The 26,449-nt window shown below is 45.9% G+C and overlaps 1 protein-coding gene across 5 annotated transcripts in view; it reads left to right on the top strand.

Annotated features, from left to right (window-relative positions):
- The window catches only part of CLIP2 (CAP-Gly domain containing linker protein 2), an 82,819-nt gene that overhangs the window by 32,145 nt on the left and 24,225 nt on the right, over nt 1–26,449 (top strand). For all 5 annotated transcript variants that reach the window (XM_030028226.2, XM_030028224.2, XM_030028228.2 and 2 more), the window contains exons 3-7: nt 6,120–6,658; nt 18,993–19,117; nt 23,543–23,756; nt 24,729–24,926; nt 26,092–26,195. In XM_030028226.2, the coding sequence (XP_029884086.1) occupies nt 6,120–6,658; nt 18,993–19,117; nt 23,543–23,756; nt 24,729–24,926; nt 26,092–26,195 (1,180 nt within the window). The remainder of the gene's footprint in view (nt 1–6,119; nt 6,659–18,992; nt 19,118–23,542; nt 23,757–24,728; nt 24,927–26,091; nt 26,196–26,449) is intronic.

Here is a 26,449-nt window from a genome sequence, read left to right as displayed (position 1 = left end):
CCACAAATGTTTGGTGCCCTGAGTACAGGCCGCAGCTTGAACGGGGGCAGTGTCTGACGTCCCAGCTGAGACCACATCCCCACGTCATCACCTGAGCATTGAGCCAGGCTGCTCTAATGCCTCTTAGGCTCTTACCTAATACTTGTGGCAGTAAAAACATACATTATTCCTTTTAGCTGGCACCCCTGTGGCCAGCAGTGGGATTTTCTAGCTGACAAAATCTGTCTTGGCTTCCACTGGGCTTTACGTCTCGTGGTCACGGGACTGTCCTGAAGCCCTGCCCAGGCTTGGTGGGAGCAGAGCTGGTACCAAAGTTTTCCGCTAGTAATTTTGGTTGCAAGGCTGCACATTGAGAGATGCTCATGAGCTGCAAGGCATGCTGCCCTCTCACAGGTTAGTGACATTTATAGCATGGGCCAGTGAGATGGGGATGTAGTGTCTTCAGGTTTTGTGACAGTGACGCTTCTGTTGGGCTGGTACAGCTTTTCTTGCTGGCTAGTGGATGAGAAGCTTATTGATTGCCATGGAGAGGGAACGCAGCCCAGGAGTGGACAGGCAATTCTGTGCTGCATGTCAGACTGTCTTGTGATGTGGTGGAATCTGAGGGTAACAACCTCTGAAAATTAAAATGGAGAAGGAAAAAGATCTCTCCTAGAGGCATTTTAAAGCTCTTTTGTAAATATCATGTGTTTTCTCACTTCTCCCTCCCTTTCTGGCATCAGATAACACTCTGGTACATCTCTCCCCCACCCCCTGCCCCCCCCTTCCTTTTAAATCTAACATGCCTCCATTTTATCAATTAACTGCCTGTCTCCTTATTCCCATGGCAACACAACAGGCTGTTGCATTTCTGATTCCTTTGGCAGTTGGGGTGCCTGGCATGTGTCTCGGGAGCAGTAAGATTACAAAAGGGTTCTGCAGGGAATAGGAAATACATGGGCAACACTCATTATGCGCCACTTCTCATGCTAAACTATCTTTCTCTTCCTCTCCCCCCTCCCCTTTAGAAACAAGTTTCCTTTCCCCTTTGTTTCAATTGCCTGGTGTTAAGAAATGAGCAACTGAAGTACTGTGGGAGGTCGAAAGACGTGGTGGGAGCAAGGGGATGCATGGTTTTGCTGGATGTGGATGGCACTTGAACATGGCACGAGGCTGAGCATCTCACTGGGGATCTGACAAAGAAGGTTATTCCTGCTGATGCTGCAGAGCAAGTGCTCTGTTCTTCCTGCTTCAGCTTTCAGAGCTTACTTGAAGGGGTGTTTCTTGCTCCTGTACTGCACGAAGCTGTCTCTTCACACCTTCCTACAGCAGACATTTCCAAGAGCTGGAAGAGTCCATCCGCTGTTTGCAGAAGTCCTTGCGCTTCCAGGGATTTTGGACACATGGCTTTCATTGGCATGGTAACAAGAGCCATGTGAACAGGCTGAAGCTTCAGTTAAAACCTTAACCTCTCCAGCTCTTGGCTGATAGGAATTTGTTTGGCTCCTGAAGTATTGGTGCCCTGTCAGCGTGGGGTACCCTGTCACCGTGGACCCCTAAAACTGATGGGACGAGTTTGCAAAAAGGGCCCCAAGCACCAGGTCTGCTGTGGTTATTGTGTAATGTGTGGGCTATATGAAAGCTAAAGGGAAAACAGAGATTTAGAGTTGGATAAGATGTGCATTTAGCGGATGCTGTGTATGACTTTGATTTATAAGTTGTTGTTCAGCCCTGAAACCTACAGGAAGGCCATTTAAGCCAAAAAGAATGAGCCTGCTAATGAACACAATAGGGTTGTAAAGTTGGAAAGCCCAAGTGGAAGAGATCCTGCTTACTGCTTGTTGTGTCTTGGAGCCTGGTCCCAGCGAGAGGGAGGGAGGGAGGAGCTGCTGTTGCAGTCCCATCTAGCAAGCGAGGTTTGTGTTGCACAGAGCAGCAAAGGGGGATTCTCCTGGACCAAGGAGGAAAGAGCTTTCCCCATCACTGGCTTCCAGGTGAGCTGCTTAGATGACTAATAGTGACATTCAAAGAGTTCCTGTGGCTTCTTGATCGGCATCACCAGGTAACAGCAGGGTTGGAGTAGAAAATACTCAGTTTACTTTTTGTTGGGTCTGTTTATCTTGAGTAACTCTGTTCTCAACTTTGTACCTGAGATCTGTACCCTCGCTTTGCTGTTAGCGAGTTTCTTGGAACTTGGTGTTTAGCTGGGGAGTCTGACTAGAACAAGAAGATTTTTCTTCTCCAGAAACAGCAAATCCAAGCGATACAGCCATAGACCAGCTCAGGAATCCTGGGCTTTTGGGTTGCTTTTGCCTATGCTGTAAGACCTGCTTGGAGAGCGGGTAACTCCAGATGTCAGAAGAGCAGTGCCGTCAGCTGATGTCTGGTTTGGGCTATCCTAAGGTACTCATGGGATTGAAGACAAGTTGCTCATCACTACCTTTTGCCTTCTGAAGGGCTGGTGACAAGATACCTACCTGGGAGGATTAGAACTTAGTCTATTCGGACTACTCTGGATGTTGTCTGGCCATCTAGTTAATGGGTCCATCAGACCTGAAGCCAAGAAGAATGAGTTTAGCTTGATCATAGTGACTCTTGGCTTTTCTGAAAACCTAGTGCACAAAAAGCCTGTTAGCTGCATGATAGGAAAATTGGTGGCTTAGTTATTATTTTATATGTGGGTAAATGAAGGTCATGTAAAATACCAAGTTTCTACAACATGGCCATAATGAAGATGATGAACCTTCTGGCAGTTCCTCACTTAAATCCTATCTTTTTAAATAACTAATCTCATGCTAAAGAATAATAATGCTTCTGTCTACACTGCTCTGCTTGGGAGCCTGTAATTAGATTGTTTCCCTAAGATGTTATAATTACTGGAGTTTGGCAGCCCTGCCTGTCAGACAGGCACCTAAAACAGACAGGGTGTATAAAGTCCCACTAAAATATTGGCTTTTTGGGGAACACAATGTTGCACCAAGAGTCCAATGAACTGTTTGTTCTCTCCCCGCCTCCGCCCCAGTCCAAGTAAGTTTTTGAAGGTGTTTGCTCTTGCAGTGAAATATGGTGAGTCTAGATGTGGTTTTAAATCCTGCTGCGTTGTTTGTTCAGCCTTGGGCAGCCTTCCTGCCTTTCTTTGCTTGAGCTCCACTGCTGAAAGGTTCGCTTATCCCAGCCATGTTGCAGAGGTGTTTGTGAGAGCTAATGTAACCTATATCTTGATCATTAACTAACAGCCATAATAAAGACTGCTAGTGTACTGAAACCCAGGCTCCAGTAGGACTAGAAAAACAGCTTTGATCTTTTGTGAATACAGATGCAGACCCCCCCCCCCCCCCAAATTTCTGTGCTTATAGTTCCCGTACAGTAGAGTTGAATTTGGCTGTTCTGCTTGGCATGTTGCATATGTGTGTTGCAAACATGTCAGAGGCACGAGATCTGTGTGTTACGGCACTCTGCTGAGCATGAAACCAGGATGTAAGTTGTGTTTCTAATTTAATTTATTCTCATACCCATGAAAGAAGAGAGATACATATCTCAGACGTTGCTGGTGATAAACCCCTGTAGCCATCTCCAGTTATTAAACTGAGTCAGTCTTTTTTTAAAATCTAACTTGCTGGTTCCTAATCTGGCTGCTTTACTATCTTGTGCTATTAAGCATTGAAGTGAAAATGGTAGCCTTATTTTCTGCTTATGGTTGTTTTTATGGTCCACATGGATGGAGCCCTGTTTCCTTCCTACCTCTTTTTATTTCAAGTCTTTCGTAAAGATCAAAAGCTCTAAGCATCTTTATAGTGTTTGTTTTTCAGTTTTTAAGGTGAAACTGGTTCTTGGATGTAATACCATCCCTCTAATGGAGCTCATTTTGACATACTGTCTTTTACAAGATTAAGAGTAACACAAGCTTGAATTTCAGACATTTGCCAAAAAAAAAAAAGTTAATGAAGAACATGTGAGGTTGAGGAAACTTTCAGAGCAGGGTCCAAAGGCCAAGAGAAGGTTTCTTCCAGGGAGCTGGCCGAGCTCTTCCAAGAGCACTATAGTCTTGGCTGCCACTAACCTTTTCAGTTGGGAACAGTATTTATGCTACTGCTCTTTCTGTGCCAGTCACGGGAAGGGCCTCTTGAACATGCCCCATTTGGCTAATTTTCTCAAGAGTTGTTCCAGCTCCAGCCCACCAAGCCTAGTGAGCAGGTTGGAGGTGATTCTGTTTGTAAGAGGAGTTTGTACGATCGTGCCTTAACTGCTGCTCTCTCCTGGGTCAGATCAGCCAGAGGTACTGCTGACTTCCAGAAGCCACAAACTGGCGGAGTTTGCCATAGATTTGTCAAGAGTGTTGACTCTGGGGTCTAATGAGAACCAAAGTGTCAATATTAGTCCCTCTTAACGCAGCTGGTTTAGCAGAAACTGTAAGTTATATGCTAGTGCTGAAGCACTGGTGCTCTTTTCTTTCCCCTGACGTTAGACCTTTAGTAAAGCTTTGAATTATCTTGGTCTGAGAGCTTTTATGTTTTTCAGGCTTTCTAGGAGCTGAGTCTGATCTGTCAGGCCCATTACTTCTGAAAGAGCTGTAGAAATGGTGCAGGCTGAGCCATAGTGATGGCTGAGGCTGAACAAGTTTCACGGTTCGTTTCAGATAAGCACTCAAGTTTGGTTTGTCTCTGCAGCTGCTTAAGCTTACTGTCAGCCTTTTCTGGTAGCAAATAAAAATTTCTTCCTGGGTGTGCTTTAGGCTTTTCTGGTTGGTGACACCCAGCAATTTCTGCTTAAAGTTTGGCTGAAGAGTCCAGTTAGCTTTCATTGAGCACAGGATGTGTGGGACCAAGTCTCATGCACACCCTCCCTACACCAGCTGTGGGGGAGAAGCACACTTGGGACCTCAGTGCTACCAAGAATTGAGGATGACTGAAGGTCCATGGTATATGAATTTCTGGATCTTATTTTGCAGCTTATTTCCTCAGTCTCTTGTGTGGTTTCTTTTAGGGCTTTACTTAACCTCCCCCTTTAACCTTTGGAGAGTTTTAATGAAGTCCGTATGTCCTTGTCTTTCGTTCCTCCGGGGCCTAGGCTGAAAGCCCAAAGTTTGTGATAGGAGAGTTTGACACGGGGGTCAGCAAGAGTGGGGTCACTGCTAACTTATTTGCTTGGGTTGTCTTTGTTCCCCTTCAGATGCTAGTCACAAATTTAAGGACCTCCTTGTGTGTTTTGGAGAGTTTGGACGGTGAAGGGTGTGCTGGAGAGTGTGAGCAGGACAGTGAATTTCCAGTTTTCCTTCTCCCAGTGCAGTGAAGCATTGCTGGAGGTCTGGCTTTGGCTTGACAGGCTGATGCTGGAATAACGGCATTCTTTATTGCAGGTTTTATTGAGTTCAGTGCACGGCGTATGAGCCCTGGGAAGGCTGTGCATGCAGGGGTTTGTAGATGCTTCCTGTTTATAGATATGCTGTTTATATTGAATGTACCCCAGGTGTCTGCTCACTGCTGGGTTCTGCTCCAGCAAAGGGCATAGCAGCAGCTGGGAAAACTGAGTAATTTGCAAAGGCAGCTGCGTGGTTCCACAGGAGCTATTAGTGCCCTTGGTGGGACTCTCAATGCTTGGACTGACTGCCTGTATCCAAACACATGGAGTTCTCATGGTGCCAGGTACTAAAACATCAGTGCCTCACTCTTTCATTTTCTTTTCCTTTTTTTTTTTTTTTTTTTTTTCATTTTTGGATGAAAGGATGACTTTGGCATCTTTCTTCAAAGCAGCACTTTTGATCCTTAAGCACTTACCACCGCTCCTGTCCTCTTGAGCTTATTCACACTAGTGCTGCAACGCAAAGTACCTTTGGTGCTGTGACGGGACTGGGGGTAAGTGGGCATTGTAAAGGAGGATGAAGACATGGGGTCGGTTCTTTATGTTGTGTGCGAGACCTGCAGAAACTGAGCAGCAGATGGAGATTTCTGTGCAGATTGCTCTCCTGCTAAGGAAGATGTGTAAGTAATGGGGTCACTTAGGTTTTAACCTTCACCTGCTGTAAACCTGCAACCTAGGTTGTTGTCCCAGATGTTTCCTTTTTGTAAATGCCCTTTCCTGGTGTTTTGGCTGCCTTTTAGGATTTCTCCTCATACCAAAACTTCTTTTCCCTTGATTCACAGGCTCACCTTTACACAAGCAGGGTACCACCTCCACCGCCAGCGCCGAGAAGTCAGGTTCAAAGGTTGCCGAGGTGGGCGATGATTTCCTGGGAGACTTTGTGGTGGGCGAACGTGTCTGGGTAAATGGAGTGAAGCCAGGTGTGATCCAGTATCTTGGGGAGACGCAATTTGCTCCAGGCCAGTGGGCAGGGGTCGTTCTGGATGACCCGGTGGGTAAGAATGACGGCTCTGTCGGTGGAGTACGTTACTTTGAATGCCAGCCGCTGCAGGGGATTTTTACGCGACCCTCCAAGCTGACGCGGCAGCCGGTGGCCGAGGGCTCGGGGAGCGACGCCCCCTCCGTGGACTCCCTGACGGCTCAGAACTTGTCACTGCACTCGGGGACGGCCACGCCACCTCTCTCCACTCGTGTCATCCCCCTGCGGGAGAGCGTCCTGAACAGCGCCATGAAGACAGGCAACGAGTCTGGATCTAACCTCTCGGACAGTGGGTCTGTGAAAAAAGGGGAGAAGGACTTACGGCTTGGAGATCGTGTGCTGGTGAGTTGAATTGCGGGGTCCCCCGAGAAAGGCGAAGGACAAGGGTTTGTCCTCTCCCTAAGTGTTCCTGGTCAGGCTCAGGACAAGACAAAAGGAGGATGGAGTTGGTGATGAGGTGTGGGACAGAACATGGTCTTGGAAGGGGATGCCTGGACCATGCAGGCATTGAATTTCTGCATTTACTGTTATTTGGGACGCTGTGTCTTCTGGACATGTCTCTCTCTTTTTCACATTGATGCAAGAGAATATATTCCGGAGTGTTTCTTGTATTCGACAAATCCTGAGCAGTAGAATGAGGTCAGAGAGCAACTCAAACATGAGAGGGAAATAGAAGAAAAATCACTGATTATTGTTTTCTAATCCAGTGATACTCCCCATAATGGTGTGTATCGGGGCTTTTGAGGCATTTGCAAGAGTGTCTTGTTGCATGTGGTTGTACATACTCTGCAAGTATTTGCAAGAATCAATCCTAGCTGGTCACTCCCCTTTTGGTGCTTCAGTTTTTACAAGTTGGATATGACACTAACTCCTTTCCTGTACAGAAAGGAACTTGCAATTATTTTTATAAAAGGGCAGGACTTTGGGAGAGATCACTGTACTGATGGGTGGTTTCTCCACATCTGATTTCTGTTGTTGTTTTCATTATCTAGAATAGAGTACCTGATGACTTTAAGCCAAAATGCCACACTTGTGCTAAGAATGGCTTACTGGAAGTTTGCCATCAAGCTTGTCGCCATTTGTGTCCTAGCAAAGGAGTAGTGCTTTCAGTGGAGGTTTAAAAGGAAAAGAAACATATCAAAACATGGAAAAACTGAGTTTAGTTTTGCAGTTCAGTAAAATAGAGTTTAGTTTAGTATATATGATACATACTGTGATATCAGATATTGGAAGAGCTAAGCGTTTGAGTACAGATCTTTTGTGACTGTATCCTCAGTAATATCCCTGGATCTAAAAGATAAAGGTGACTCTGACTAACAGAGGTGACAGGTTGCAGAGGGTTAGTCTTTGTGCATCCTGTGCAGTCTGGCTCCCATTTAAAGTTAGCTATGTAGTGTTTCCTTTTTGGGGCACCTGGTTCCAATACCAATAGTGGTAGTAGGGAAGTGTGGACAGACTTGCCATCTCGTTAATAACAGGGGTTTGGTAGAACTTGGCTCCACAGCTGATGTGAATCAGGAGGAGTGTGTGCCTGCAAGTGTCAGAGGCAGTCTCAAATGTCCTTTGTGGTCTTGGAGAGCAGGTTTTTCTGCTGGTGATAGCAGCAACCCTGGGCAGGCTGTGGCTCAAGCTGATGGAATTCATTCCTTTGCTTTTTGCAGCCCCATGGGAACCGTGAGCGGCTGGGCCATGTTAGAGCAGCCCTAGGTGGCTGAAGAGCACCGAGCGGCTGTGACAGACCACACGTGTCTTCTGAGTCAAAACTTCACGTGGCACAATCTGCTCTGAGGATTTCAGGATCTGTTGTGTCCAAATGTCAGGCATCTCTGGCATTACAAATACACTTTTGAAGCTAGCAATGCCCTTGCACGCCAAAACACTGTTGGGTTGTGCAATAGTTTTCATTTCATTTAAATGAAATTTAAAACAATTTTAAGTTTGTTCATTTTCAGAGGAAAAAACCTGAAGATGGGTTCTGCTTGTGCCCACTGGATGTGACACTTAAATCTAGTGTGAACACGTGGGCTTGTAGACCCAGCAGTAGAGGTGAGACAGTTCTATATTCTCAGATTTTCCCCAAAATGTGCATTGCATTCTGTATCACAGCAGGAGCTGACAGCTGCTCAAGGGTTTGTCGCTTGTCTGTCTGCTTCCTGACTTCACCAGAGTCTGCTTCTTTTCCCTCCCCCATCCCTACTGTCAGCAAAGCTGCTGCTGTCCCTGCTAGTCCCAGGGGCAGGAGTGGGCAGGGAAAGGTGGCAGAGACATTCTCTGTTTACGCATGCACTGATGCTTCATGTTGGTGTGTTAAAGCAGCCACACATGGACAAAAATGAACCTGGGGGATCTGTCCTCCTTTGGTTGGTTTAGATTTTTTTTCTCCCATTTTCTCATTTGCCTGTTACAGGGAACAGGGAGAGTGCTCAGGTGAGAACTTCCCATTTTAGGAGCAGCAGTCATAGAAGGTAAACTGCAAAATATGAAATCTACAGTAAATTTGGCTCTGTTCTTTCTGAACCAGCCAGGCAATGAAATAGTGTTCTCCAGACTTCATTGTTTAACCCCTCTCTTCTCCTGACTGTAAGCTCACTGGGGCAGGGTCTGTCTGCTTAATACTCCGCTTACCTCAGCAGGGCCCATGCAGATTGAGATTTCAGCATACCCGTGCAATACGAACTGTTAGCATCTCTCCACTTGGCTTCTGTTGAGTTGGTTTTTTGGGTTTTGGGGGTGGTTTTGATTGGTTGGTTGTTTTTAATGAGGGTGCATCCTTAAAAGCCCTTCTTCCCTGCCTGCTAATTTATCCATCCCAGATGTTGTAAGATAAAATTTGTCCCATGATTTGTTAGTGTAATAAACAGCTCCAAAAGAGAGAATCTGGAATGAGCTCAGCATCTCACTGGCTCTAGCAGGAATGCTTAGCTTACAGAAATATCAGGAATTGTTTGCATGCAGCAGTAGAGGTCCAGGAAAAGAACAGATAATGACAAGAAGAAGAAATAATTTGTTGTTGCAGTACAGTAACATGTGCTTGGCTTGGCAGATGGCTTTTTTAAGTAATGGAGATGTCAGCTAATCATGTTTGGTGTTTGAATACATAAACAATAATTCTGGGTTAACCTGAGTTGCCTCAAATTCCCTGAGTAAATCTTTGCTCTTGTCCTCTATGGATTGGTACAGTTTTACTTGTCTTTATTACTCTTAGACCATGCTTTTCTGAAAGATTGTCTTTTTAGTCAAGAATGACTTCTAGGCAGATGGGATCCACCAAAGGCTTTTCAAGTGAGGGAGGACATGTGTCTTCTGTAATTGCTCAGTGGATGGAGCACAAGGTTGCAGGGGTTCCTTCCAGGTCTGTAAGACTGACCCCTGGACGATCTGCATTCTGGTCGTTTCCTGCTAGTGGTTTTCTTGAACTTCATTAAAGTCCATTATAGCTTGAAGACATTTTTGCTTTTCAATGACTTTGTTCTTAGACCCTTTCTGACTCTCTAGAGGTTGCGAAAAGTGACTTTTAGCTTTCCATTAGAAGCTTTGCATTAGAAGAATTAGAATAATATTTGCCTTTGGCACTTTCTAAGTCGGACTATTTCCCAGAGAAGCAAAAATTGCATTAAAAAGATGAAAACCCCAACCTAATATTGTAGAACTCATCTCTTGAAGTCTGGCAAATGAATGTGGAGCAATTAACCTTTGCTTTAGTAAGAATGGAGCTTCCCAAAGTATGCTAATCACTGGAATGCTGCTGTTAATATGAGGCTGGCTTGTTGCCTTTCTCCAGGGAAAGAAGGGATGGAAACAGAGCAATGGAGCATTTGAGCATTTTCTGCTTGGGAGGAATCTCTGCTGTGTTTTTCACCCAAGAAAATCTATTTTACATGCTTTGGGGGGAGGCTTTCTCAGCAGCTGAACTCATTCCACCCTAGATGTGCTTGCTTTCTTAGGAAGGATGGGAAGGAGGTGGCTGTTTTCTATATGTCAGTCTAAATAAAAAAAACTAAGAAAAAATAAAAAGTTCCTCTTAATAGAGGTATTCTGCTCTTCAGCAATCCTTCTGTCTCTTAACTGGGATTGCACTCTTCAGTACTGAAATGTAATAAACAAGACTGTTTAAGGGCCAGGTTCTATCCCAGTGTCTGATTGACTCTATTGCTGTGGGGTGTTGCCCCAGATACCCTTTGGATGGATTCTAGGTTTGTGATTTTGCTCGAACTTCTGGGTGGCCAAAACCAGAATAGATGCCAGAAGAGCAGAAGCAGCACGAGCAAGGAGATTCTGATGGAGCGGCACCTCAGCTGACGGACGGGCAAGACTGCCACGGCAGGCTGGCTAGGCTGGTGGAAATATATTCTGGGCTCCCCCCTGAGCATGTGATTTTAATCATTTTCTCCTCTGTATGCTGCAAAGTGTTTTTGCCTGCGGTGTGTTGCAACCTCTGGCTCCTGGCAAATGACAGAAAATTCTCATGAATAAACTACTCCTGTCCTTTTCTTTAGCATCCCGCCTGCCTGCCCCCCACCCCAACCCTGCTCTGCCAGCCTGAAGCTGCAGGAAGCCTTTAACCACTAGAGTGAAAAATAATTTCCAGTAGAAGCTTCCCGGCAAGGAGAATTGCAGCCTAAGCCCTTCTCCTTGGGCAGAGACAACTACTTGCTCTGCTGCTGCCAGCTTGCTTTGAGCTATTTCAGTGCCTGAGACTGAAGCCTTGCTGCTGTGAAGACACGTGAGGTGTTACGAAGGAAGGATTTGTGCTCTTTATTTTTCTGGTTAACTGTCAGACCTCTCCCAGCTTGCTGGGGTCTTAGAGGTGCAGCAGTGCTCCTGTACAGGCTTTACAGACAAACAATCACAAGACTTATTTCCTTATTGCAAACCAGGCAGTAAAAAAAAAAAGCAGGATTCTATTCTGTAGTTCTACCAAGGCAGTATTTTCAGGGGAGATGTATTTAGTATTTATGTTTTTAGCCTGCTTTCAGCTCGGTCCATAAGGAGACAAGCAATTGCTGTGTCATGACTGGAGAGCGTAGCAGTACAGCAGAGCCCAAGACCTTTTACGGGGGCGTGGGAACGACGGATATCCATCCCTGTGGAGGTTTTATGATGGGCAGTGGGAAGTGCAGTCTTCCAGTTGTTTGCAGAATTCAAGAGACAGGAAAACATCTAGGTCTTCTAGTCCAAGCTCTTTTCTCAGCATGTAAGATTTTTGCCCTTGTGTGGTGTGGAGTACAGCGTGACTGCTGTTGTCACAGGAGCAAGCGTTCCCTGTCACTGCAATGAAACTAAGAGGAAATAAATAGCCCAAAGCAACCGCCCTGCCCTGCTGCCACATGAACCCTTTCAGGCTTTTTGTGCGTGCACACACACTCCTAACCATTCATTTAGGCTGATGCATTGGCCAGTGCTTGTCTTCTGTTTGCAATATCTGTCATTAAATAGGAGTTGTAAGTGGCCTGTGGTGGAGCAAACTGTATTATTAACGTGGGCGGACTTTGTATCAGAGACAGCCTCAGGAGGGGATGCTGTAATTCTAGGCTTACCTCTTACACCACATCCCTAGGACGTTATTTTCTCACTGGTGCCTGAAAGATAAATGTGCACAAATGTCTTGCGTCAGCAGTGCTGTCAGACTCATCCCTGTGCATTGCTGACTTGTGCTGTGGGGCTGGGAAGGCACAAAGATAAGTGATTGGATTAAAAGAAAATATAAAAATTCTTGTAACTTCACATAGGGAGGACTAACTTGTAATTCCTGGCTGTCTATTTCTCCCCTTACCCTAAAAGCCAGGTCTGGCATTCACAGATGACATAGTGAGTATCTGGTCAGATGCCACCTGAAGTAAGTTGTATTTACAGACAAACCTGACCACAAGCCAGATCTCCACCTTACCATCAGCTTGCTGAACGCTGTCCCTGGCTGTCAGCTGGGACACAGCCCAGGTAAGTGATGGCATGCATTTCCCATAGGTATGTACATTTACCCCCTTGTACTTACAGATCATTATTTCATGTGATCTGTGATGGCTGGACCCACACCCCCATGCTGCTGCAAAAAACACCCTCTGTAAATCAAGTCTTATACAATGATCTTCTGCCATCAGTGCTTGGAAGAGCTAAATTATGTGTCATGGGAAAACACAGCTTCTACCTCTCTCAGCTTGGCTGGAAATAGGCTCCTTGTCTGGGTGGATGAGTGTAGGGGGCAAAAGAACCCTTTTTTCCCCAAGGGAAAGGGTGGCTGCTTCAGTTTATGCACTGGATACAGCCTGCAGCTACAGCTCAAACTGGAGCAAGCAGCACTTGTCCAATAAAGGTGAGCTCCAAGTTCTTGTTAGTATCATCCAATAACAGTGTAGACTAAGCTTATGTACTGCACATTAAAAGTAGTTGAAGGTCCTCAGAGTGAAGAAAGTGTCCTGTGTCTGCCCTTTCCCCACTGTGCCCTTCCTTTCTCTTCCCACAGGCGAGCAGTAGGAGAGTTTCACCGCTCTGCCAGGAACCAGCATGAGACACGGGACCCTGCAGAGGAGCTGTGTCAGTGTGCTGTACTTGGGCATTTACTGTTCCCACCTTGACCCTCTGGTCAGCAGCACTGTCTTGTGGAAATGCTTTGGAAAGCAGCTGAGAAAATAAATTTAGATGGGTAAATTAGAATTTTAAGCAGAGAGCACAGCATCATCTCTGTGGCTTCTGCCTGGGGATATGCTGAAGCAGGTGTCTACAGCCATTACTGACCCCTGAACTGTGCATGACATGGTGGGGAACAGTCCCTGTTGGCCTGAATGACACAATTTTAGTTTTCTTTTCTCTCTGAGCAGTTGTGGTGGGTTGACCCTGGCTGGATGCCAGGTGCCCACCTGTCCTGGTTTTGGCTGGGGTAGAGTTAATTTTCTTTCTAGTAGCTGGTATAATGTTATGTTTTGGATTTAGTGTGAGAAGAATGTTGATAACACACTGATATTTTCAATTGTTGCTAAGTAGTGTTTATACTAAGTCAAGGATTTTTCAGCTTCTCATGTCCAGCCAGAAAGAAGGCTGGAGGGGCACAAGAGGTTGGGAGGGGACACAGCCAGGACAGCTGACCCAAACTGGCCAAAGGGATATTCCATACCATGGGACATCATGCCCAGTATATATATAAACTGGGGGGAGCTGGCCAGGGGGGCGGGTTGCTGCTTGAGAACTAACTGGGCATCGGTCAGCGAGTGGTGAGCCATTGCATTGTGCATCACTTGTTTTGTATATTCCAATCCTTTTATTATTATTATTATTATTATTATTGTTGTCACTCTATTATTATTATTATTATTATCATTATTATATTTTCTTCCTTTCTGTCCTATTAAATTGTCCTTATCTCAACCCATGAGTCTTACTTTTTTTTGATTCTCTTCCCCATCCCCCTGGGTGGGGGGGAGTGAGCAAGCAGCTGCATGGTGCTTAGTTGCTGACTGGGGTTAAACCATGATACCACACAGCCACTCTGTCATTCCCCTCCTCAGCTGGACTGGGGAGAGAAAATATAACAAAAGGCTCGTGGGTTGAGATAAGGACAGGGAGAGATCATTCACCAGTTACCATCACAGGCAAAACAGACTTGTCTTGGGGAGATTAATTTATTACCAATCAAATCAGAGTAGGATAATGAGAAATAAAACCAAATCTTAAAACACCTTCCTGCCACCCCCCCCGCCTTCCGGGGCTCAACTCCACTCCTGCTTTTCTCTCCCTTCGCCCCCCGCCCCCAGCAGCGCAGGGGCACGGGGAATGGGGTTGTGGTCAGTTCATCACATGTTGTCTCTGCTGTTCCTTCCTCCTCAGGGGCAGGACTCCTCACTCTTCCCCTGATCCAGCATGGTGTCCCTCCCACGAGAGACAGTCCTCCATGAACTTCTCCAACGTGGGTCCTTCCCACAGGCTGCAGTCCTTCACGAACTGCTCCAGTGTGGGTCCCTTCCACGGGCTGCAGTCCTTCAGGCACAGACTGCTCCAGCGTGGGTCCCCTGTGGGGTCACAAGTCCTGCCAGAAAACCTGCTCCAGCGTGGGCTCCTCTCTCCACGGGGCCACAGGTCCTGCCAGGAACCTGCTCCAGCGTGGGCTTCCCATGGGGTCACAGCCTCCTTCGGGTATCTACCTGCTCTGGCGTGGGCTCCTCCCCAGGCTGCAGGTGGATATCTGCTCCACCGTGGACCTCCCTGGGCTGCAGGGGGACAGCCTGCCTCACTGTGGTCCTCCCCACGGGCTGCAGGGGAATCTCTGCTCCGGCACCTGGAGCACCTCCTCCCCCTCCTCCTTCACTGACCTGGGGGTCTGCAGGGCTGTTGCTCTCACATGTTCTCACTCCTCTCTGCGGCTGCAATTGTGGAGGGTTTTTCCCCCCTTCTTAAATCTGTTATCCCAGAGGTGCTACCACCATTGCTGATGGGCTCGGCCTTGGCCAGTGGTGGGTCTGACTTGGAGCCGGCTGGCATTGGCTCTGTTGGACACAGGGGAAGCTTCTAGTGGGTTCTCACAGAAGCCTGCGGCCCCCCTGCTCCCAAAACCTTGCCATGCAAACCCAATACAGCAGTATTGGAGTGTATTGCAAGCAACGTGTTGCCCACAGGCCCTGGGTTGTGGATGGCTGTTAAGAGGTTCTTGCTGAGAGCAAGAAACTGCTGTGGGGCGAGCAGGGAGGATATAAGGGGAAAAGAGCAAATGCAGGCTGGAAGGGAGTCTGGCTTGCAGCAGCCAGATTGAGATATGGCCTGGTGCTAATTTGGTAAATTGTTTAAATGATATACTAGAAGCTCTGATGAAGACAGCGTCTGGAAGGATTAGCATCATTGTCTTTTCAGCCCTGGGATACTGGTCTGGATCCAATTTTGTCATTTTGATGAGAAAACCATAGTAAAACATGATGTCAGTGATACTGCAGTTAGCAGGGAAGGTGTGTGGATGTCCTTCTATGAGTGCATGTTGGTTTTCTGACTCACCAGTTAGGACACAGACCTGTTAAATATTCCCAACATCATTTTGTTGTGAAGGTCAAGCCCAAGACTGTCTCTCGAGACTATTGGAGATCTTTTGTTGAGAAAAGGCCAGGTCAAGGAAGGTGGTCCTTAGTCAAAGGCATGAAAAAGGCATCAGAGCTGAGGCAGAGAACTTTAGTCTGGAGCTGAACTTTCCAAGGGATCAGACGTGTGGCTCTGAGGCTGCTTGAATCCAGCTGGAGAGGGTGGACCACCATGAGCTTGTTTAAAGTTAATCATAAGTGGTTTTACCTGAAGCAGAGAAACTTGGAATGTTGATGCTGGTCAAAATACACTCCAAAACAAAAAATCCTATATTGCTATGTCAATATCGTTCCTTTTTTTTGGAGCTTCAGGAAAGCTATTTTTAGCTGCTGTTTGGTTTTTGTTTTTTTTTTTTTTTTCCAAAACCAACTATAACTAAAACCAATAACACTTTACATTTGGTAAAGTCCTATTCTCTTGGACATGAATAATCTCAGTAATAGCTTTAGTAAGGTAACTATTAAAAGCTTCTCAGAAAAGCTTTGGGAGTTTTGTTCATTTTTGAATGAAACTTGTCAACTATAAAAGCCATGGCATGTCTGAACTGCTGGGGTGTAGCTGAGCCTGCTGGCAGCCTTGTGAACTCTGTGCTCTCTTGTGCTTTAGCAAAGAGATTCGTTGCCCTGTCCAGTTTGTCTTTACTTAACTCTGGACACTTGGCAAGTTGAAGGTGTGATTGTGGCTCTGATTAATGTGGGAGGCTGAGAGGCGCAGACAAGATTTCCATAGAGAAACTCATGACTCAGGGTGGTACTGATGCTAATGGCAGGCTGAGATGTTCATGGGATGGAAATTCTCTGGTCTGTGGCGTGATGATGGCAGTCATGTTAGTGCAGTAGGAGCCATCCATGCTAGGCTGTCTTTCATGCCTGGGTTGTGAAGCATGGTATCAAAGGTAGACATGGGCAGAAAGGGCAGCTATGAGCTACCATGAATTCTGCTGTGCAATTGCTACCTTCCCTGACTTTCAGAAGCTGCCTTTTATTCTCTTTCCAAGGTGATACCTTTCATTTATTGAAGGGTCTGATAGAAACAAACACTTCTGTTTTGATGAGGCTGTTCCGTGCGCTGATATGACCTGCCAGCTGGCTTTTTCCAAACCACATTATTTATTTTAGCAGCATTAGCAGATTATCAGGGCTGAATACATCTGCATGTCTGAGTTGGATGAATTTTCTAGGTGCTACATGCATAAGAGTTTCCGTGTGCCTGCCAAAAGATGGGAAGTTCAACAAGTGGGTTGAGTGCTGGCATGTGAGTGTGACAGCCTGATACTGGCTTCTGACTGTATTGCCAGCCCTGTCGGGATGCGGGGAGCCCAGGCTGTCAGAGGACAGATGTGTCCATTCTGGCTTGGGGAAGAAGATAATGCTGTATGGTGAGGGTGTATTTTGTAGAAAAGATGGCAGAATAATTAATGCTTGAAAGAGAAAATAAAATACATTGCTTTGGAAGCAGAGAATCACTTTTTGGGGGAGTGTTAGACCTGATCCGCGCTTTGTGTCTTCATCAATGTATGGCCTTCGGGCAGGAACGTGATCTGCTCTCTTACTGTGCAGTTTTGGTATTGGCATAATTAGATAATGTATGTACTAAGTCAATAGGGCTAGTTATTTTCTCTCCTGTTTGGAAACAGCTTTCTCAAAATAAGTAATATATATGGAGAAGTAATTGAGTGCTCCTATTGTTCGTGTGGGCGGAGGAGTGTAGCCCTCTAGTAGATGCCCCGGAATAGCGTGGTAAGAGTCACGCTGATGGAGGGAGCTCATCAGGTTTTTAAGGTGTTTACATGAGGGTCTGTGGGGTCAGGATCATGTGGCTTGGTAAAGGAAATGTGGCTCAATATCTGTAATTAAAACTCAATAAAAATAAAATTGAGGGAGCTTACCAGCAATGGTAAGTTCCTATAAATGACACTAAGATGAATTACACCTATATTGAGTTCAACTTGCAGCTAAAGAAATGTATTAGAATGGCATTAAATCATTGCATTAATATTAAGAGGCTCAATCTGTATAAACTCAAATAAATCAAAAAGGGGGCTGCTGTTTGACTGTGAGTGATAGGTAAAGAATTTTACTGCAGCTGTTCAAATCTGTAACTTGCCAAGTACCTAAGACTGAAATTGAATCATCTTTTTACTCCTGGATGCAGTGTACAGAAGGCTTTCTTGTGATACTTTTCCTGCTGGCAAATATTTTCTTCCTTCCTATAGCAAAGAGAACAACATCAACAAAAGTTTTTCCATAAGCAGCACTTTGAATTCCTAGTGAGAGAAATTACAGAAGACTAACTCAAGCTGCGTGCTGCAGCGCAGCTTCCCAGGACTTGAGGTAGGACCCAGACTGCAGAGCTGTGTTCTCCAGCCCATTCAGGTGCAGTTATTTTTAGGCTGGGAAAACTCTTTCTCCTTTGCATAAGCAATTTTCAGAATTTTTAGGGATTCAGAATTGGCAAATCTGTAACATCCCTACCCTGGAATACACAATCTGGAGATTTCTGGATTCAACTATCGCTGTTTCCTGTAGGAGAATATTACTCTGTTGATACTTGTTTATGTACAATTTAATATTAAGCAAATTAATAACCACCAGTCATTCAAGATAAAGCTGCAAATTTAATTTTAAACATTTTTAAGCTTTCTTCCTTGAACCTAGGCTTTAGCAGAGATAGGCTAAAAAAGGTTTAAATCATATGCTGATTCCTTGAAGTACAAATCTTTAGAAGAACCCTCCCACTTTTCTGTCTGTCTTTTCTCAGCACAAGTATCTCGGCAAACCTGTAGGGGCTTCCAGTGCAAAGGCAGAGGCAGCTGCTGCTCAGTGTTCTCATAGCAGTGATCAAAACACAGCTTCATACATTCCTGACTTATGTTCTCCTAGAGTCTACTCAGCACACTGAAAGCTTTAAGTGTATATATGGGAACAAAAGGTGTGATTTATTCTTATTTCTCTGTGGAGGGAAAAAATCTGTGCTAGTGGAAGCCTAGCAGTAAGATGAGACCCTTTCCCGTGCAGCACGCTAGTGCTGTGAATTGATGTAAGATGTGAAGATAAAAGCAGAGGTTTTTTTCCTGTACAAAACACCTCTATTTTGAGAGGTTTGCTGGGAGGGCTGTTTGCTATGTCCAAGCAAACCCTGTGTGGGGACAAGCTGAGGAGTGATGAGTGCCTTCCTGGCTCAGCTTGTCCCTTTGATGTCCTGTCCCAGTATTGCTCAGAACTGCCAGCTGAAACTGCACAGTACTAAAACCCTGTTAGTGCAGATCTTGATTCTTTATCGAAGGTAGGTATAAGTGTGCTTAGAGGGCTTAAACTCCTTCGTGGCCTCACAAGTAACCTTGTGCAATTAGTCAACGCCTTGAAATATGTTTTCATTATATTTGTTCTGACATTTTCCAGGCAGGCAGGTCCAAAAGTCAACTCACTTGTAGTTATTGGAGAGACATCTTTAGTGCTAGGAGAACTTGGTATGAAAACTATCTGTTCTGGTTTCATTAGATCTGAAACAGAAAACACTTGTATCTTCCCCCCTCCTGCCCCCCATAACTGTTCCAGCTTCAGTTCTCTGGTTGCAGCGCCAGTGCTGCTGTCTCTAACCCTCAGCATCTTATCTCCAACAGGTTGGTGGGACAAAGACAGGAGTTGTGCGCTACGTGGGAGAGACGGATTTTGCCAAAGGAGAGTGGTGTGGTGTGGAGCTGGATGAGCCCCTGGGGAAGAATGATGGGGCAGTTGCTGGTACAAGGTACTGTGTGTTCTCAAACCCAGCCCTGGGGCATGTAGGGTCCTACACACCTCCTAAGGTGGCTGGGAGCCAAATGCCATTTGGACCTGGGAGGAAGAGTTAGGGCTGTGTTTGTTTGGACATTGTGGGTTGGGAGGAAGAGTCCAGTTTTGAGTCTTTTAGGCTTTGGGATAGCTTTGTAGGGAGATCAATAGAAACCTCATCACTGGAGCATTTTAAAGCAGGATCAGATAACATCTGTGAAGAAGTAACCTGAGGGGCTTCAAGAAACAGGAGAGAGTAGGGAGAGAAGATAACTTATAGCGGGATTTAGTTTTTGCAAGAAATTGATTCTGTGATTTTATTAGCTCTGCTTTCTACTGCATGTTCCCTTCATAAACTTTCTTCTTGCGCTATATCTGTAATTCGCCCTGTCAGAACTATAGAAGATAAAGATTTGACTCAATTTTTTCCTCAGCTTAATGTTATTTGTTCTGTTCTTTCCGGGGACAAATTTCCAGAGATCTGAAAGAACAATTGGTGGTCGTTGTCTGTCCTTGTACTAATTCTGTAGTGTGACAGTTGTCTGCTGATTAATCTTACTACCTCTGACTCCGTAGTCACCTCCACTTTTTTTTTTTTTTTCTTTCAAAAAAAGCCCTCATTAGTATCTATAAAACTAGGCAGGGACATCTTGCAGGCAAGCTGTTTCTGTTCATGTGGAAGTTAGGTAAGGTAAGGACCCCCAGCCTCAGATCTTGAGCTTGGGGATGTTCAAATTTGAGTTATACAGCAGCACTTTGACCCTGCTTCAAATACAGGTGGAACTGACTCCTTGTCCTTCACAAGTTCTTTTAGTGGGAAATACTGTTGATTTCTTGGAGGTTCTTAAAGGAATCTTGTGTTAGAGGTGAGATTTAACTTTGAAACTGAGGAGCTGAGAGTTCCTCCCTTGATAGATCTCAGATTCTGTAATAAAGGTTTCTTTTGTTGGGTCAGCCTAATTTTGTCTAGCAGCCATGTGTTTTCATTTAAAATAAGAGAAACACTGCCTTGTTCGATGTCAGGACAAGAAAGCAGTAAATGATTGGCAGCAGGTAGCTGCGTTCCAGCCTATTCTCAAAAGAAAGGAACTGGGATGGTAGAGAATAAGTCACAGAGTGAATCCAAGTCTCTGCTTTCTTTATCATACACCACAAATTATCTCTAAGCTTTATCTTCAGGATGCTCAGAAATGATTTGTTGTCTCTGTGCACATGGAAGGTGTGGAAGGCAGATGTGAGTGTAAGGGTGCCCTCTCTGCCTCTCGTCCTCACACCTCCGTTGCTGTGTTTTGAAAATACAACTTTTGAAAGTCATCTATCTTCTGAAACTGCTACATCTTAGCTGAGATTGTTACGGTATGTGCCCTGTCTGCAAGGCTTCTCCTTTGTTTCATACTTTATAAAAAGCGGGAACAAATGAGCTCCACAGCAGGGATCGGGGAGCAAGAGTGAATTAAGGGTTTGGATTAAACAGGGGAGATTGAGGGAAGTCTATAAGGCATCCCTGCCTCTTGCGTCCAGGCTGATTTTGCAGATCTTCTAGCAATAATGGATACTAGCCCATACAGCGGTGGTACACGTGGACTCTCCAGCTGAAGGGCACTCTGTCCACCAAGGATCTGGCTGCAGGTTTGCAGCATTGTGCCTGTTTGTCCTTTGAGCCTTCATCCAACCTTCTGATTTTCTTATAGCATGTGCCAATTTCAACAGCAGTGTTTTGGAGAAGCCAACATAGTAAAAATGACTCCCTTGGTGCACGCAGGCACCCCTCAGACAGTCTTCCCCATGTTTGCCATGGCCACATGGGATTCCTGGTGCTGCCCTGAGCTTGTCCTGGCAGAATCGGTCCTGTCCAGGACTCTGGAGTCTCTCTGCTTTGGTAGTTATTGCCATCTAGTGAGCATCCGTGGCCTGGCTGCCCAAGACCAGCACTTGCTGCCGCAGTAGCACTCTGCCACAAAAGGAGAGTTGAGTCCAAAGAGCTGACTCGGAGACAGTGGAAGCTGGTGGAAGTAGGAAAGGCAACATGTGGGCAAACGAGCGAGCAAAGGACATTGTCACCATCTTTGCTGCCATGGGCAACTCCAGTTGAGTTGGTGGTGAGTTGGCTGAAATTTGGGGAGGGTCACTCAGATTTTCCTGCAGGTTCAGGAAGGGGCTCCAGGTCTGGATGTGCATCAAGGGAAGGTTGAAAGGCCAGGGTTTCCCGAGCAGCTTTTGGCTCTCTGGTGGAGGCTGCCTGCAGGTTGTTGTTCAGTAGCAGTGCCCGAGAGGATAGGATGTCACTGTGGTGAGCCCCACTCCGTACGTCAGATGGGTGCTGCTGAGACACTGAGGTTTGCTGCATCTGCTTTCCTGTCTGCACAGGAGATTCGAGAAGTGCTGGTGTGGTTTTTTTGGTTTCTTATCCACAAAGCCAAGCAAGTTCCACGTGTTCATCTCTAGTATATTAACCTTTACCTGCTTATTTTACTGTTCTTCCTTCTCTGCCTCTATGCCCACTAAACGGCTCATACTTTTGCTTTTGCATAGTCTGAAACATGTCAGCCTTGGACACTGAAGTGTTTTTTTTTTATCTATTTCAAAATTTCCTGTGCTGTGTCCCACCTGCAGTTTGCATTGCCATCACAACACCATTTTTCTTCCCTGTTTCTTTTCTGTAATGTGAGTATAGAGCTCCTTAGCACTCAGTGAGAGCAGCTCTTGGATTGCAAGCAGATTTTTTTTTTTTTCTGCCAAGTGTTCTGGACCCATTTGCTGCTTCTGAACTATAAAAGTTAATTGCAACCACTTCCAGTCTGGACTAAAAGAAAATTAGCAGACATAGTGATGCAAGTTTGGACTTGCTAAGAGCTGTCAGGGGGCTTTTGAGTGACTTAGCCTTTGGCATTGTTGCAGAGCCACAAGTACCAGTCTATGCTTAGACCAGTGGAAGGGACTGTGCCATGCTGTTGGTCCGCCTGAGCCTATGGCAGTTTGAGAATATGATGCTGAGCAGGGCTTTGGCGGCTTTGCAAGAGGTCAGACTGATTTTCTTCCTTGATTTTCTTCCTGCTCTGCAGCAAGGTCAGCCTGCGGTATGGCTGGTTTTCCAAACCCAAGGGCCTGTGTTGGCAGCAAGCAGAGGGGGCTAAGTGATTTTGGGTTGTAGAGGGTTTATTTTAAAGATTGTTACAGAAAAAAATTAGGCTTGAGCAGATGTTTGAAAATGAATCACTTTCTCAGCTGGCTGGAGATCAGGCTGTTCTCTGGCCTCCCAAGCACACAGAGGTCTGCCTGTGACACAGCTGTGTGGCTGCCAGCACGTAAAAATAAAAGGGAATTGGGGAAGCAGCTGCTCACATCTGGAGGGGACTTGTGCTAGCAAAGTTGGATTTCTGTTGTTTATTCATGAGGACCTGTTTTTTATGTTAACATAGGACAGACTATTGTATGGCCCAGCAGTTAGTCCTAGCCTTGCTACAAAGCCTGTGAGAAAGAACTCTTAAAGGAGACAGTTTTCTGTGTTGGCTACTCCCTTGAAACAAGGGGATGCAACGCCTGGAGGTGATCTGGTTTTACTTGCTGCAGTGCAGCTGGCCAGCAACAGATAAACCCTGGCTTGAGCTGGTCAGCCCAAGTTCTGAAGGGGTTTCCAATGTTTGACACTGAGTTTTGGCTCATTTGTATTCTGAAAGAGGGCTCCAGAGAGACATAATCATCGGCCTCACTGCAATTGTGGAAGAGAGCTTGCACTGTAATTATCTGATCCTCCCTTTTTTATGCTTGTTTCTAAGTTTGTTTGCATGGGAACCAGGTTCTCTTTCTCTGCCACCCAGAGGAAATGGCACACACTGGAGTTTGCTGTAATGGTATTTTTAGCATCAAAGTTAGAAGCTGCCATTTCCCCTTTTGTTTTGGGAGGAAAGATTTTTACCCTATAGAACACTTATACAGAGCTGTGTGATTCAGATCTTTTTATTTGACATGCTTTACTACGTGACTTTCTTGCAAAGCAGGGTAGAGAACACATACAGGTTTTGGGAAGGTTGGTTTGTTGGGAAGGTTGGCTTATAAGGAAGGAGTGCATGTGCTCTCTCTGTGTTTATGAACTGGGTTCTTTGTGCTATCCAGGCTACCAGATGGGTCTTTCCTGGCTTCTCATCGAAGTGCAGTAGAGTGGCAATTATCTCGGGTTTCCCTGTGTAAGCACCGCAAGTGAAAACATGAAGATTGCTACTACTCTAAGTGGCAGGAAAGGAGAATAATCCAACTGCTTGCATACAGGAAACAACGTCACAGCAAAGCACCGAGAGATGAGCTGAGGGCCGGGGTTGCGTATTGCTTAGCAGTGCCATTCTGCGAGGCTTGGGTGAGATGGATGCTCTACTGCTTCTGACTTGATGCATCTCCTGTATTACAGGTATTTTCAGTGTCCTCCCAAATTTGGCCTCTTTGCTCCCATCCACAAGGTGATCCGGATCGGGTTCCCATCAACCAGCCCCGCCAAGGCAAAGAAGAGCAAACGAATGGCCATGGGAGTGTCTGCCTTAACCCACAGCCCCAGCAGCTCCTCCATCAGCTCCGTCAGCTCGGTGGCATCGTCTGTTGGGGGCAGGCCAAGCCGCAGCGGGCTGGTAAGTGGCTCTTTCTACAGACCGTGCAGCATTGATCTACTTCTTCTGTGACCCAGCTCTACAAAGTGGGAGGGTTGGGGTTTTGTTTCAGCAGATGCACTGGGGCAGCTGCTCCTTCACCATCAATGAGATGAGGGGAGTGGAGTGTGGGATACTGTTAACCAGCTTACAAATAGGATTCCCTCCATCAAATGAAAGTCATAACAGACACGGACCAATTGTGACCATTAAAGAGCCTGAACTGCTATTTGCAATGGGACGAATCTCAGCTCCACTGTCAAGAGCAGGTTTTATATGGGATCCCTGCAGAAAAATGCCATTGCTTCTTGTCCCGTGTGGTCATGTAGCAGTGTGCTGCTGTATTGAACAGCTATGCAAAAGCTTCTACAATGACTGCGTTCTGCTGTGGAGGGCTGACACTGTCCTGGATTACAAGCCTTATGCTTTGGCAGGTACTCAAGAAGGCAGACACCAGAGCAGGCAGCAATATTGTTAAAAGCTCTGACTCTGCCGTAGTATGTGCTGCATCTTGGCTGGGGACGAGGGTGCAGTATCCGTTACTGGGAGTGGATCCAAGTAGCCCATACCAGTCTTCAGTTGAGATCAGTCCTCCCAGCTGAGTTCACTGTTTGGGACTGCACCAGTGCAGGTCATCAATAAAATACATTTAAGGCGGCAGATGATACAACTCATGATAATCTTTCCTGACCCAGTTCGCACCCTGTGTCCTGTCCTTTGGGAAATGGTCCTTTCATTGCAGTGTAGAAGAGCTGTTGAGCTTGTGAGCAGTGTTCAGATGTTTTGCAGACGTGTTAACTCCACTGTAGGGTCCAGAACTGGAACTGCAGCTCTGTACAGCCTAATAAATGATCAGTAGGTGAGCTGCATTCCAGATTTAACAGGGGACTTCAAGCTATTCTAGACTGAGAGGGACATAGCTTTACCCCTGTCTCTTTTTAACTCTTCTTCCAGCTGACAGAGACCTCTTCTCGATATGCCCGAAAAATCTCTGGCACCACAGCTCTCCAGGAGGCACTGAAGGAGAAGCAGCAGCACATCGAACAGCTACTGGCAGAGCGTGACCTGGAGCGGGCTGAGGTTGCCAAAGCCACCAGCCACATCTGTGAGGTGGAGAAAGAAATTGCCATCATGAAGGCCCAGCATGAGCAGGTAGGAGGTGATGTGGCTTTATCACTAGCACTCAAATATCTGGCATCCTCTGAAAGTTTCAGATCATAACATTACCCCTCTGTAGCTTCCTGATGTGAAACCTGGGCTCTGAATTTCTGCCTTTTATGTGGATAGTGGATACAGCTTCCTGCATGGTGGGTTAAGCTGAGGCTCTTTCTCCAATCCTGCCAGTATCACATGTGCTCTCTCTGCCCCAAGCCAGGAGCAGAAAAAGGGCTGTGCCAGAAAAAACATGGTAGATGTATTGATCCCCCAGACACAAACTATTTGAATGCTGAAATGCGAGTGGAGGGCAAACTTGTTCCCCTTAGTCACCCAATCTGGCTTTGGCTGTGACTGCATTGCAGTGGTTTTTTGATGCTATCGGACACTGCTGAGAACATCAGCTCAGTTCATATGTCACTGCTTTCCTGCCAGAGGATGTTTTTATCACATTAAGTCAAGAGATCTGTAAGGAAAACGGGGTGATCATACTAGCTTTTTTTTTCTTTTGCACAAGCATTTGTACAAATGATATTTTATGCACTTGAATGCTTAAAGAGAGGAGTTGTGTTTGTGCTATTCATCAATATGTGGCTCTTCATGACTGCTGTTGTCCTAAATTCTTTGCTCATGTTGATAAACCCCAGTCAGCTACTAGGGAGCAGGGTTGGCACTGCATACCTTTGTGTCGTGGGCCACACCTGCCTGTCAGAAATGCAGGAGAAATTGCCAAATCAACTGGAAGCTGCCCTCTTCCTTGTGTATAGTATTTTCCAGTCATTACCAGTAACAAATGAATTAACACAAGTCTGAACTGTCTCATGCTTCTTGACCAGGGCTGAATTGCGCCTGGTAACCTCAGACCAGATTTTCAAAACTGTTCAGGCTTCAAGTTCTTAACTCTTAATCAGAGCTGGGTTCTCCAAAGGGTTCAAGTCAGAGAGGCAGTGAAGCATGGATCAAATTTACAGCTGCTGGAGATTGAGCAATTTTTTTCTTTTTGATGCCTACATACTGGGGTCTTTAGAAAATCTACCTTCTCACCATAGCATCCTCTGAAACAGATCATCAAAGACTTCTGTTCCCTTGTTCTGATCCTTTTTTAAACTCTGTACTTCAAACATTGTTAACTTTTGTGGCTCGGGCTCTTTTTTTGCTGCAGTACGTCACGGAGGCAGAAGGAAACCTTCAGCGAGCACGAGCTCTGGTAGATGGGATGCAGAAGGAGAAGATTGAGCTGTTGAACCAGCTGGAAGAGGAGAAGAGGTAAAGCAGGAGTGGTTGGGTGTGGAGGAGGTGAAGTCATGGGGGAGATGAGGATCTTACCAAAGAACATCGTTCATTGGACCTAAGGAGAAGAAAGTGACCGGGAAAGTAATCTTTGGATGTCTTCCAGTACCTCAAATACGCTGTATTTCACTCTCCTGGCCACAGTGGTGTGCCTGCATGTAGGGAAGGGGTGTGCTGCTTCAGGTAATGGGAAGTTTAGAACAATCTTGCTGCAGTTGCACATCTGATGT

This window comes from Aquila chrysaetos, chromosome 10, assembly GCF_900496995.4.
Source record: "Aquila chrysaetos chrysaetos chromosome 10, bAquChr1.4, whole genome shotgun sequence".
In the NCBI taxonomy this organism is placed as follows: domain Eukaryota; kingdom Metazoa; phylum Chordata; class Aves; order Accipitriformes; family Accipitridae; genus Aquila; species Aquila chrysaetos.
The sequence above is the reverse complement of the archived record's forward strand: the minus strand, read 5'-3'. Positions and strand labels throughout refer to the sequence as shown.